The sequence below is a fragment of the Schistocerca serialis genome, chromosome 11 (assembly GCF_023864345.2).
Source record: "Schistocerca serialis cubense isolate TAMUIC-IGC-003099 chromosome 11, iqSchSeri2.2, whole genome shotgun sequence".
NCBI classification, from domain to species: Eukaryota; Metazoa; Arthropoda; class Insecta; order Orthoptera; family Acrididae; genus Schistocerca; species Schistocerca serialis.
Window position 1 is genome coordinate 176,300,170 of NC_064648.1, and position 14,017 is coordinate 176,314,186.

At 42.8% G+C, this 14,017-nt stretch overlaps 1 protein-coding gene across 1 annotated transcript in view; it reads left to right on the forward strand.

Moving 5' to 3' along the window:
- The window catches only part of LOC126426616 (uncharacterized), a 129,980-nt gene that overhangs the window by 42,265 nt on the left and 73,698 nt on the right, over window positions 1-14,017 (forward strand). Inside the window, exon 3 of the mRNA XM_050088506.1 lies at window positions 9,431-9,609. Within this exon, the coding sequence (XP_049944463.1) occupies window positions 9,431-9,609 (179 nt within the window). The remainder of the gene's footprint in view (window positions 1-9,430; window positions 9,610-14,017) is intronic.

Consider the following 14,017-nt stretch of genomic DNA (forward strand, 5'->3'; position numbering starts at 1 on the left):
AACTCTTAGAGCCATTGAATTGGAACATAATTAACTACAATCCTGCACAGCCAAAGCCACAGAGCAACTCTTAGAGCCATTGAGTTGGAACATTATTAACTACAATCCTGTACAGCCAAAGCCACAGAGCAACTCTTAGAGCCATTGAGTTGGAACATTATGAACTTCAATCCTGTACAGCCAAAGCCACAGAGCAACTCTTAGAGTCATTGAGTTCGAACATCATTAACTACAATCCTGTACAGCCAAAGCCACAGAGCAACTCTTAGAGTCATTGAGTTGGAACATTATGAACTTCAATCCTGTACAGCCAAAGCCACAGAGCAACTCTCAGAGTCATCGAGTTGGCTCACAGTCCTCCTCCTGCCACCTTCAGATTTTCATGTTTTCACATTTCCGAAGTTGCTGCTGGGTGGAAAAAGGGTTTCTACTGACAATAACATCCAGTGGGCCAAACACTGGGTCGGAGGCTAATTTGACAAAGGTATCGAACGTGTCAAGCCTCGGCTCACAAAGTGCACTTAGAATGAAGGCGACTAACTTTAAAGACTGTGTTTGATGTACACGTGTGAACCAATACTGTATGATTCTGACACAAAGTACAGATTTCAGTCGTGCATGACAGAAAAGCTATGAAACACAGAAACAGATTGTGCCCCTCCCTGGGTAGAGGAAGGTTCAGAGTTTTGACACAACTGCACTGCTGTATGTGTGTAGCGACACGGTGTCTGCACCACAAGAAAAATCGTCCTCTGTGAGGGAATTTGCGCGAAGTCAATCCGTTGTTCGAGTGCAGCGTGAATTCTGCTGTCAATTCAGAGAGAGTCGGATGAGGGGGTGGACGGAGGGCGGAGGACAAAATGGACCGTCAGCACCAGAATACATATCTGGACAACACCGTGTGCTGAGCTGGTAAATAAATAAAGTAAGAGAATGCAATACTGACCGAAGTGCTTTTCATTAATTTCAAAGCAGGAAAATCTTTAAATTAACGGCAGAGTGAAACAGAATAATGGCAACATTTCCACAATCCAATAGAACTAGAAGTGATGAAGGAAAGAAATTGCATTCATAGTAATAGAAACCTCACAACTTTGCCATTTACGGAACATTGATGGCATTTATCATTTTTTTTTCTTTAAATTACATCATTTAGACGGCATCCTCATGTACGAATACATACACCATGACCTACACACATAAACTAGCACACAGAGTTGCTAACATCCTAAAGAGACAGGGCTTCAAAATAGCATATAAGCCTGGACAAACCCTTCAATCACACCTAAGCCAGCCAGCTACCAAGAGAGACAAATTCCAACAATCAGGAATATATAAACTTGAATGTCAAAGTTGTGATGCAGTATACATAGGCATGACGTGCAGGAATTTTGATACAAGGAACATATCAGATGTTGGAAGTATGAAACAAACCATTCCACATTTGCAGAGCATTTAAAACACTACAACCATCATCCTACAAACATGGAACAAGAAATGAAAATAATGAGAATAAGCAACCATGACAAACATCTTATACAAATGCAAGAAAACTTCCACATCCAGAAAGCCATAGCAGAAAACAAACATGTGATAAATGAACAAACACACATCAGCATAGGCTCCCTACAATACTTAGTAAAGGAAATGATAACATAAAAAAAAACATCATCTGGAGACACACACACACACACACACACACACACACACACACACACACACACACACACACAGCAAATATATATATATATATATATCACACCACAAAACACACACTACACACACACACATACACATACACAAACGCACACACAAATGCATACGCGAACAGACCACAGATAGTTCAATAGTTACACTCATAAGTTTGGCAATAACATTCGATCTTTGGCAAAAACATTTGACAGTCGGTAACAGAAACCAAACCATTGTTTTAAAACAAGCGTTCAGTGCATAGTGTTGTGGAATGGGGAAAAAAACCGCAAATTGGCGTTCATAAGAAGAAGAACAACACCAAAAATGCAACAGGATCATAATATGTAGGAAATTGTCCACGCAACCTGTAAGTACAGTTCAAAACATTACTACTTAATAGGAAATACCAACCACTAGAACTGTTTATAACCTATAGGCACAATGACAAAAATGTAAATAAAATAGCTAACATATGTACATATTCCAGGCCACTGATGATGCCTTGCAGAAAATAAAGGCGAAACGCGTATGGCACTAAAATTGTGTTTTATTCAGTTGCTGTCAGACGGTCCATAAGTAAAAATTATTAATATACATTCGTGGAAACTGCTGTTGAGATTCCTCATTGACCGCTGCAACATCTCGTCTGGGATACTGCGAATTGCGTCCCAAAATCTCTGTTTTAACTCATCCGGGCTTCTCGATTGAGTCGTGTAGACTTTGCTCTTGAGGTAGCCCCCACAAGAAAAAGTCACAAATGAATAAATCTGGCAATCTAGGTGGCCAGGGAATGTTACCAAATCATGAGATCACAGGGTTGCCAAACAATTGTCGCACATATGCCATTGATTGCTGCGCGGTGTGTGATGTCTCTCTGACCTGTGAAACCAGTATAACATTACATGAGTATGTCCTATATAGTCGGATCTACTTTGCATCACGTGAGTGTAGGGGAGTCGAAACCAGTAGTCACCCATGACGTCATATCAACTTGAGATTTTTCTTTTTATACGTGCTATTCATTTCTAAATTTTATTGATTGTTTACGGAGTAAAGAATTTAATTATGTACAAAATTTAGTAGGTAATGAGTTTTAATGAGATAGATATAAATATGTTTTGACATAGCAAATAACCTTGTTGCATTATGCATGATATGTTTTCTCTTTGTAAAATAAATTAATAAATAAATAAACCACTTCCACGTTGGTTGAATGCGCGATAGAGTAGTCGTCGAGTGCGGATCTGCTGTAACTTTCAGGAATGGGCATAGAATTGTTCGTTTACAACGCTCAGTTGATTTAAAAATTATTCTAGGAAACTACGGCCCGACATTGGTGCAAAAAACTCACATGCGAATCCTCAAATACCGGCGTGGAGTTTAAGATATGCGGCTGGATATCAGGCGGTATCGTCGCGTGTGTGATTCGGTAACATTAACTGCAATTTACGGACATTAGCTTGATAATAACTATCAAAGACTTACATGAGCAGCATAGGAATCGCCTCGATGCTTAAAGCAAGCGAGAAGCTATTTACTGTCGGGATACGACAAATTTTAATCATTGCATAGTCGGCTTGTTGATACGTTGCTTAGCAACTCATAAACAGACAGTGATAGAATTACTGAAATGATCTTTTAAGTATCAATGACCACTACACACACATCAGAAGCTAATTACTCTAAGTGTGAGTGACTTCTGGATTGGATGAGATTTTTTTTTTTTAATTTCAGCCAATTGGTATTTATAAACTTCTTTCGTACAGACGAATGGAAAAACTGGTAGAAGCGGACCTCGGGGAAGATCAGTTTGGATTCCATAGAAATGTTGGAACACGTGAGGCAATACTAACCTTACAACTTATCTTAGAAGAAAGATTAAGAAAAGGCAAACCTACGTTTCTAGCATTTGTAGACTTAGAGAAAGCTTTTGACAATGTTGACTGGAATACTCTCTTTCAAATTCTGAAGGTGGCAGGGGTAAAATACAGGGAGCGAAAGGCTATTTACAATTTGTACAGAAACCAGATGTCAGTTATAAGAGTCGAGGGCACGAAAGGGAAGCAGTGGTTGGGAAAGGAGTGAGACAGGGTTGTAGCCTCTTACCGATGATATTCAATCTGTATATTGAGCAAGCAGTAAAGGAAACAAAAGAAAAATTTGGAGTAGCTATTAAAATTCATGGAGAAGAAGTAAAAACTTTGAGGTTCGCCGATGACATTGTAATTCTGTCAGAGACAGCAAAGGACTTGGAAGAGCAGTTGAACGGAATGAACAGTGTCTTGAAAGGAGGATATAAGATGAACATCAACAAAAGCAAAACAAGGATAATGGAATGTAGTCAAATTAAATCGGGTGATGCTGAGGGAATTAGATTAGGAAATGAGACACTTAAAGTAGTAAAGGAGTTTTGCTATTTAGGGAGTAAAATAACTGATGATGGTCAAAGTAGAGAGGATATAAAATGTAGACTGGCAATGGCAAGGAAATCGTTTCTGAAGAAGAGAAATTTGTTAACATGGAGTATAGATTTAAGTGTCAGGAAGTCGTTTCTGAAAGTATTTGTATGGAGTGTAGCCATGTATGGAAGTGAAACATGGACGATAAATAGTTTGGACAAGAAGAGAATAGAAGCTTTCGAAATGTGGTGCTACAGAAGAATGCTGAGGATAAGGTGGGTAGATCACGTAACTAATGAGGAGGTATTGAATAGGATTGGGGAGAAGAGAAGTTTGTGGCACAACTTGACTAGAAGAAGGGATTGGTTGGTAGGACATGTTCTGAGGCATCAAGGGATCACAAATTTAGCATTGGAGGGCAGCGTGGAGGGTCAAAATGGTAGAGGGAGACCAAGAGATGAGTACACTAAGCAGATTCAGAAGGATGTAGGTTGCAGTAGGTACTGGGAGATGAAGAAGCTTGCACAGGATAGAGTAGCATGGAGAGCTGCATCAAACCACTCTCAGGACTGAAGACCACAACAACAACAACAACAAACTTCTTTCGAGGTTGAAACTTCATCAGTGGTGTTGTGCTCATTTAGTTTAGTATAAAGATAGATAGTACTAACTACGCTACTATTCATGGTTTTAAAAGAAAAGAGAGCACATACGTGTTTTTCTTTTGAGAAATGTTCGTACTTCAGTCATCAGTCTTGTCAAACCAGAGTCACGAGTGATGCTCCCTCACAGCACTAAGATGTCGTGAACCACCACACACGTGTCCCCTTCTCACTACATTTCTGTACTGAAAACCCCAAGATACAGCTGCAGTACGAAGAAGGAAGGAAGAAAGAAGAGGAAAGATCAGCAAAGGAAACGGAGCAAAGAGAGAAGGGGAAGTCACACCAGGCTTCTTGAATGTTTGGAAAGTTGTTCAATGCAGATGTCACGAAAGTTCTTAACATCTCCATGTAACGATCGTGATTGATAGCTGTTGTGTTTCCCTGTTCATTTGCAAAAAAAAATACGGCCCGATAATACCGTGTGATGAAACACCGCACCGTACTGTCACTTTACTAGCGTGTAAAGGGCGCTCATTGACATCGTTAGGATTTGTGTTTGCCCGGTAACGGTGGTTATCTTTATTCACATAACCTGTGAGATGAAAATGTGCCTCATCTGACGTCCACAGCTTGTGTGGAAATTCATCGTCATTGTTTATTTTTGTTATTTGTTTACAGAATTATAATCGTAACCAACAATTGTTGTCCTTCAGTTGTTGCACCACCTGTAGTTTGTGCGTATGAAATTTTAAATTTAGACGAAGAATTCTGCGAAACCCTCCTGGGACAATCCAACCAGTGCTGCTTGCTTACAAATTGAACGCCATGGGCTCCGTAAGACAGACTCGCGTACAACATCAATGTTTGCTAGAGAAGGCAGATTTCTCAGTCGTCGTGTTGGTTTCTTCTTGAGGGCAGATCCAGTCTCTTCAAAGTTATTAATCCAACATTTTTACCTGTTTTTCGACAGGACAGTGTAACTTCCTCCTCACTTATCGACCTTAATGACAGTGAAAAAATTAAACCGCGTGCACCTAATGGAAATTTGGGAAAACCAATCGTCACCGAAGTTAATTTGTCGGTAAAGAGGGAGGAAAGGGTTACATCTAAATGAACGGAAAAATGTAAATGAAATTGGTGGAAATTAATTTTTGAGAAAAGGGTGAAATTAATAAAGAAAGTAAATTGCGGTCGTTACTTTAACAATTAAATGGCATTAATTAGATATTTGAGATTTGGGAAAAATTAAAGTCGCTAGTCCTATGGACAACTTCTATAATAGCTGAAAATGAAAGATTAATGCACATATAATTAGCACTAAAAGCGTGGCAACTGAAGGTTGACATGTGTCGTGTGAAAACTGAATGTTCGTCAGAAGTAATAAATTTCGCTACACTCTGACTTAATTTAGCAAAAGAATTAATAAAACCGGAAAATTGAAAGTTAATTTAGTGACTGAAATTAATAGTGAACTTTGTTTCTGAAGCACTACGAAATTCAATAAAATAAGGTTAGTCTTGGGATACCTCAACAATCATTTCAAAAGCTACTTGAATCTACGCAATTTAGAAACAAGAGATTTAACTTTGAACTTGAATTAAATGATTCTGAACTATTAACAATAGTAAAATTTAGTACGTACCAAGCTGAGCTGCAGTCACAGGTAAGCTAAAATACGGTAACAAAACTCGCACTCTTAATTTGTGCTCGTGTAATCTAAATATTGTAGCCAGCTATGAATACCTTAACTGAAGTTTGAAATTAAAGCAGTGAAATGGAATGATATTACTTTAATGCTGGCGTATGAATTTCAACGACACTCGGGTTTATTCCAGAAAAGGAAGGGGCCCTGCTTGGTAATGCAATTGGGACAATGAGCAACAAATGTTCATGCTAAGTTGCTGTATTTTTGTGATGCAACAGTTTGAAAAGCTGAGGTCTGCCATACAGTTCTAACACTTTACATGCTACCAGTCTACCTTGTTGGTTGGTTGAAGGTTTGAAGTCGTCGATCGAGGAGGTGGCGACAGCCACTCATTGTCGGCCGTCGCTGTTGCAGAAGCTGGATGTTGGCGCGCCTTCTTCTCGACACGGTCACCAGGCGAAACGGGCTCTCGATGTGCGCCAGCTAATGCTTCCCGTCCGCGACACCGTGTCAGAAACTATCATAGCAAGTCGAGCGCAATTACATGCTGCCAAACCCTGAAAGCGCGGCAACTCGCGGGAGCGTCACACAACACACCTGCTCCACCGACCTACTCCAGCTAGACTCTCTCTCTCTCTCTCTCTCTCTCTCTCTCTCTCTCTCTCTCTCTCTGCCCGCACTCCACGCGGCAGAGTTAACACTACCAAAGATCCTAAACAGTTTGCTTCTCCACACGACCTATCGATGTAATGGTTCGATAGCATAGTTTTCCCTAGGCCAGACCCAGCGTAAAAATACAAATAATATTTACAAAACAAATCAATTGTACATCGACATAAATGCATATATATATATATATATATATATATATATATATATATATATATATAATAGAGGGAAACATTCCACGTAGGAAAAATATATATAAAAACAAAGATGATGTGACTTACCAAATGAAAGTGCTGGCAGGTCGACAGACACACAAACAAACACAAACATACACACAAAATTCAAGCTTTCGCAACAAACTGTTGCCTCATCAGAAAGGAGGGAAGGAGAGGGAAAGACGAAAGGATGTGGGTTTTAAGGGAGAGGGTAAGGAGTCATTCCAATCCCGGGAGCGGAAAGACTTACCTTAGGGGGAAAAAAAGGACGGGTACACACACACACACACACACACACACACACACACACACACACACACACATATCCATCCACACATATACAGACACAAGCAGACATATTTAAAGACAAAGAGTTTGGGCAGAGATCCCCCAAACTCTTTGTCTTTAAATATGTCTGCTTGTGTCTGTATATGTGTGGATGGATATGTGTGGATGGATATGTGTGTGTGTGTGTGTGTGTGTGTGTGCGCGAGTGTATACCCGTCCTTTTTTCCCCCTAAGGTAAGTCTTCCTGCTCCCGGGATTGGAATGACTGTTTACCCTCTCCCTTAAAACCCACATCCTTTCGTCTTTCCCTCTCCTTCCCTCTTTCCTGATGAGGCAACAGTTTGTTGCGAAAGCTTGAATTTTGTGTGTATGTTTGTGTTTGCTTGTGTGTCTGTCGACCTGCCAGCACTTTCATTTGGTAAGTCACATCATCTTTGTTTTTATATATATATATATATAAACAAAGATGATTTGACTTACCGAACGAAAGCGCTGGCAGGTCGATATAAACACAAACATACACACAAAATTCTAGCTTTCGCAACAAACGGTTGTTTCGTCAGGAAAGAGGGAAGGAGAGGGAAAGACGAAAGGAAGTGGGTTTTAAGGGAGAGGGTAAGGAGTCATTCCAATCCCGGGAGCGGAAAGACTTACCTTAGGGGGAAAAAAGTATGGGTATACACTCGCGCGCGCACACACACACACATATCGTTCAATAGATGGAAATAGGAGGATATGCATTTCTGGCGTTACAACAGCATCGTGACGTCCTAAATTATAAAACCGTCAAAACGCTCTGTGTGCCGCTACCAAACTATCATTGTTTTTGTAAAACATTTTAAGGCTAACTCAAGCTGTTGTCCGTTCCACTGATCCACGGTTGCTGAAATGGCAGACTGTTTACTAACTAACAGTCACGAACCTAGGTGTTGCTACCTGCCCGTGATTGCCACTGCTCAGTTCAAACACTCCCGTTATTCTGTGTCACCCTGTATTTATTTCCCCAGCTGTCTAACATCAAGAGGGGTACAGGGAATTCTCTGGCACACATAGCATAAGTGCAGGACAGGTGCCCTCTGCTCCTGGTTTCATGTAGTGGTTAGTAAAAAAGAAAAAGAGAAGAGAAGAAAAGGAAAGATTGAAAATGTGGGAAGAAATGGTGAATAAAAAGGGGTTTTTAAAATCGTTAATGAGCATGAAAAAGGGAAAAAATGAAATGCAAATCGGACTTCGTATTACAGAAAAGTTATCGGACTTCGTGATTCGGAAAAGCTATTGTTGGCGGTGGTCCTTGTGGCGTTTCTGAGCAAAAGTCAAACCAATTTGCACTACAAAAATTATTTGAAAGAGAACAGAGAATAACAAAATGTGATTAACAGGAGGAAATGGCGTAGATAAGAGTACATTCATTACCAAGTTAACATGTCTTCTTTCGTGCGGCGTCCAGGTCTTGAAAAATCTCCTCCTTCATTTCTGCGTGAAAAGTAGTAGCTGCTCCGAAATCTTTCAACCGTCCAGGAATCGCTAATTTATACAAATCAAAATCGTCTTGATATTAAATGCAATGTATTTTATGTTGCTGCTTCACATCCTCCAAATTTCACACAAACTTGCACAATACGTCTGCACATTAATAAGTTTTTTCGTCTTAATCCGACCGAGACTAGCTGATAAGTAAGTTAAGCTTCCGCTCTCCAGAGACGAAAAGATGGGTAGAAAACAAATAGAGTTACAATTTTAGTACTTCTATTTTCTTATATATTTTCTGTGCCGTCGAGCGCTCGTACCGCTGCGACGTTGTAATTTATGTCCGAGGGAACGAGTGTAGCGCGGCGAAAGTCAAAGTCCCGCTACATTCAGTTCGAGGTGTCCTTTGGACGATCCAGATTGTGACGTGTGATTTTGTTTGTCCGGCAGGAGACTGACGCTGTGGGAAATCTTCACCTACCTCGTGAGCCGCTTCCCCTACTTCAGACGCAACAAGAAGATCTGGCAGAACTCGATACGCTGCTGCCTGTGGTCTGGCAAGTGCTTCGTCAAAGTGCGACGGGAGCGTGGCGACGCCAGTGGCAAGTACTGCAACTACTGGACGCTCGGTGGGTCCCGCCGCCAGCGATGCACTGGCTGCACTCGACACCGTCTCCTTCCCTTTCCCTACACTCGTCACTGGCAGAAAATTGAATGTTCTACACCTACGCACGAGGTGCTATCCAAAATTTTCAGGACTGGTGCTGCCATCTGTCGAATGCCGTACCTTTGGACCAACGGTGACCATCAGCCTCGTGGTAGTTCCCACCCGCACGGTGCTTCTGCCACTGGTCAAACATTTTCTGGAAGTCCTGTTCTTTGGCACCGTCGCCTCTCCTGGACTCCCCATCTCCAGACAATCCAAGCCAAGGCACATTCCCGACTCCGTCTCCTCAAGCTCCTTTCCGGCCGCACGTGGGGTCTGGACCCCTCCACAATCCTCCACACCTATAAATCCCTCATCCGCCCTATCCTTTGTTACGCCCATCCAGCCTGGATCTCCGCCCCCCCTACCTTCTATAAATCCCTCCAAATCCTTGAACGCCATGCTCTCCGCCTTGCCTATCGCATCCGTTTCCCCTCCCCCATGCGGATCCTGTATGATCTCATCCCCTTCCCCCACCTCCTCCTTTTCCTTGAAAGGATACGGATCCTGTACACCTCCCGTAAACTTGATCCTCCTCACCCGCTCGTGTCCCCGATCCTCTCCCACCCCCGCCCACTGCCGCGCCTGTATTCCCACGTCCCACCCGGTCTCCATCTCTCCACCCTCCTTACCCTCTCCCAAGGTGGCTTCCGCCAGCTCCCCCTCCCTGATGATGTCCTTGTCCCCTCCATCTACCCCTCTTATCAAATTTGATCCTCCCCCCCACCTCCTGTGTCCTCTCCTTTAGGCACCCTCCCTCCCTCCCTTCCCTTCCCTCCTCTTTCCTTTCCCCCCTCCCTCCTCCCCTCTCCACCGGGCTTCCCCTCCCCCTTCCTTCCTCCCCCTCTCTCCTTTGCCCATGGCATCTCTGCTCCCCCCTCTCCCATTCCCCTTCCCATTCCTCCTCCTCCACCTCCTCTCTTGGCAGGTCCCCGGACTCGTACACGCTCAGTGAACATTCGCGCGCCGGAGATCATCGCCGTCAGTGTTTCGTGTGTGTGCCTTCGTTTGTGTGTAGTGTTGTTCGCCGTCACGCCCCCACCGTTCACGTGCCGTCGCCATCATCCATGTTCTGTGCATCGTGTCGCCCAGTGTTAGTGATGTTTCTCGTCCAGCGTGAACGGCTACATGTTTTTTCGATTTTTAGTGTCTACATTTTTTTTGCCCACCGTTATTACTGTCTACTCTGTGCCACCTTTATGTACTACTTGTTGTAACACTCAAGGCTGAAGAGCGGCGTATTGTGCTGCTGCCAGCCCGCCTTTGTATAAGGTGTTAAAATCACAATAAAGAAAAAAAAAAAAAGAAAAAATCCTGTTCTTTGAGCGTGTTTAGGTTCGGTTGAGCAGTTACCAGAAAGCGCCAGACAACAGGCATTCTTCTGTAGCACTACATTTCGAAAGCTTCTATTCTCTTCTTATCTAAACTATTTATCATCCACGTTTCACATCCATACATGGCTACACTCCATACAAATACTTTCAGAAACGGCTTCCTAACTCTTAAATGAATACTGGATGTTAACCAATTTCTCTTCTCCAGAAATGCTTTCCTTGCCGTTGCCAGTCTACATTTTATATCCTCTCTACTTCGACCATCATCAGTTATTTTGCTCCCCAAATAGCAAAACTCCTTTACTACTTTAAGCGTCTCATTTCCTAATCTAATTCCCTCAAAATGGTTCAAATGGCTCTGAGCACTATGGGACTTAACATCTATGGTCATCAGTCCCCTAGAACTTAGAACTACTTAAACCTAACTAACTTAAGGACAGCACACAACACCCAGCCATCACGAGGCAGAGAAAATCCCTGACCCCGCCGGGAATCGAACCCGGGAACCCGCGCGTGGGAAGCGAGAACGCTACCGCACGACCACGAGATGCGGGCTAATTCCCTCAGCATCACCCGAGTTAACTCGACTACATTCCATATCCTCGTTTTGCTTTTGTTGATGTTCATCTTATATCCTACTTTGAAGACACTGTCCATTTCATTCAACTGCCTGAAGATGGTGAGCAGGAAACACATTGGAACATTGCAATGACACAACACCACAGTTCGGCTGATAAACCAATATTATTTCTCTGCCCTGCAAGATATTACATTGCACTTAGCTGGCTCTTTTACTACTTGCTTTGTTTTACTATTACTCGCGTAACAACTCGTATATTAAATGAAATATGTTACTACGAAAAGAGCCCCGAAATACCTTTTAGTGACGCTGTGCCGTCACTTTCTTGGGATCATTAATTTTCAACAAAAAGAAAAATATTATGTTCTTATTCTTCTGGATCTGGCTGTCTATTAAAGGAACATTTTTTCGTTACTGTAACTCACTATAAATTTCAACATATCTTCCCTACTTTATAGTTATCGAAAAGGTTAATGAAAATTACTTTGTTATGAATACTGATGTTACAGTTCGCAATGATTGTTCAACATCAAAATTTTGCAGTGGATTTTTGTTAACAGTAAAACACCAATAAGTACCACGACTAGCACAAGAACATGAGACTATTATCGGAGAAAAAGACGTTTTTACTGTAAGGTTTGCCAGACCAGAACTAAGCACAGCAAGATTTCTTTTATGTTATGAAGGTAAATTATCTTTTTTGTACTGTTAGTAATATATTATCAGCAGCCCGCGTCAACCTGCAAAACACATCATAAAATCTGCTGCTCTGCTCTGCAAGTCCGAAAGCTGAAAGAAATAATTTTATTTCACTATTACCTTCCCGCTTCTTTGCGGTATGATAGATTTCATTTAATGTAGTTTGAATGCGCCGCGGCAGCGGCTAGTTCGTTCGTAGCGCAGCTCTGCACCACGAATAATATCTAAATAACTGAAAATGTCTTAAAGGGATGGGATAATATACCAGGCAAGCTTATTACAAATCATAATGCAAGGTTTCACTAAGTAACTCTATTCAAAACATTTAAATATGTTAATTATTAGACACCTTTACAATGAGTACGTAATGGCGTACGTCTCTCAATCTTGACGAAAGAATGCTACGCTAGCATACACTATACTGTCACAGGCTATCCTACTCACGTAACTCCAAGAAGACGACAGAGAAATTCATGTTCGTTCTGTATTATTTATACTAGTCACACATTCTCATCTTTGTTTGATATTTAATAAGTATCGTCTGTGGTGGTTTCAGTACTCGCCGACACAGATATTATCTCAAATAAATAAAAAAAAAAAAAGAACAAAATTTGATACAAGAACAAAACATGACAAACAATGTTTTCTCTTTATTTCATAATACACTCCTGGAAATTGAAATAAGAACACCGTGAATTCATTGTCCCAGGAAGGGGAAACTTTATTGACACATTCCTGGGGTCAGATACATCACATGATCACACTGACAGAACCACAGGCACATAGGCACAGGCAACAGAGCATGCACAATGTCGGCACTAGTACAGTGTATATCCACCTTTCGCAGCAATTCAGGCTGCTATTCTCCCATGGAGACGATCGTAGAGATGCTGGATGTAGTCCTGTGGAACGGCTTGCCATGCCATTTCCACCTGGCGCCTCAGTTGGACCAGCGTTCGTGCTGGACGTGCAGACCGCGTAAGACGACTCTTCATCCAGTCCCAAACATGCTCAATGGGGGACAGATCCGGAGATCTTGCTGGCCAGGGTAGTTGACTTACACCTTCTAGAGCACGTTGGGTGGCACGGGATACATGCGGACGTGCATTGTCCTGTTGGAACAGCAAGTTCCCTTGCCGGTCTAGGAATGGTAGAACGATGGGTTCGATGACGGTTTGGATGTACCGTGCACTATTCAGTGTCCCCTCGACGATCACCAGTGGTGTACGGCCAGTGTAGGAGATCGCTCCCCACACCATGATGCCGGGTGTTGGCCCTGTGTGCCTCGGTCGTATGCAGTCCTGATTGTGGCGCTCACCTGCACGGCGCCAAACACGCATACGACCATCATTGGCACCAAGGCAGAAGCGACTCTCATCGCTGAAGACGACACGTCTCCATTCGTCCCTCCATTCACGCCTGTCGCGACACCACTGGAGGCGGGCTGCACGATGTTGGGGCGTGAGCGGAAGACGGCCTAACGGTGTGCGGGACCGTAGCCCAGCTTCATGGAGACGGTTGCGAATGGTCCTTGCCGATACCCCAGGAGCAACAGTGTCCCTAATTTGCTGGGAAGTGGCGGTGCGGTCCCCTACGGCACTGCGTAGGATCCTACGGTCTTGGCGTGCATCCGTGCGTCGCTGCGGTCCGGTCCCAGGTCGACGGGCACGTGCACCTTCCGCCGACCACTGGCGACAACATCGATGTACTGTGGAGAC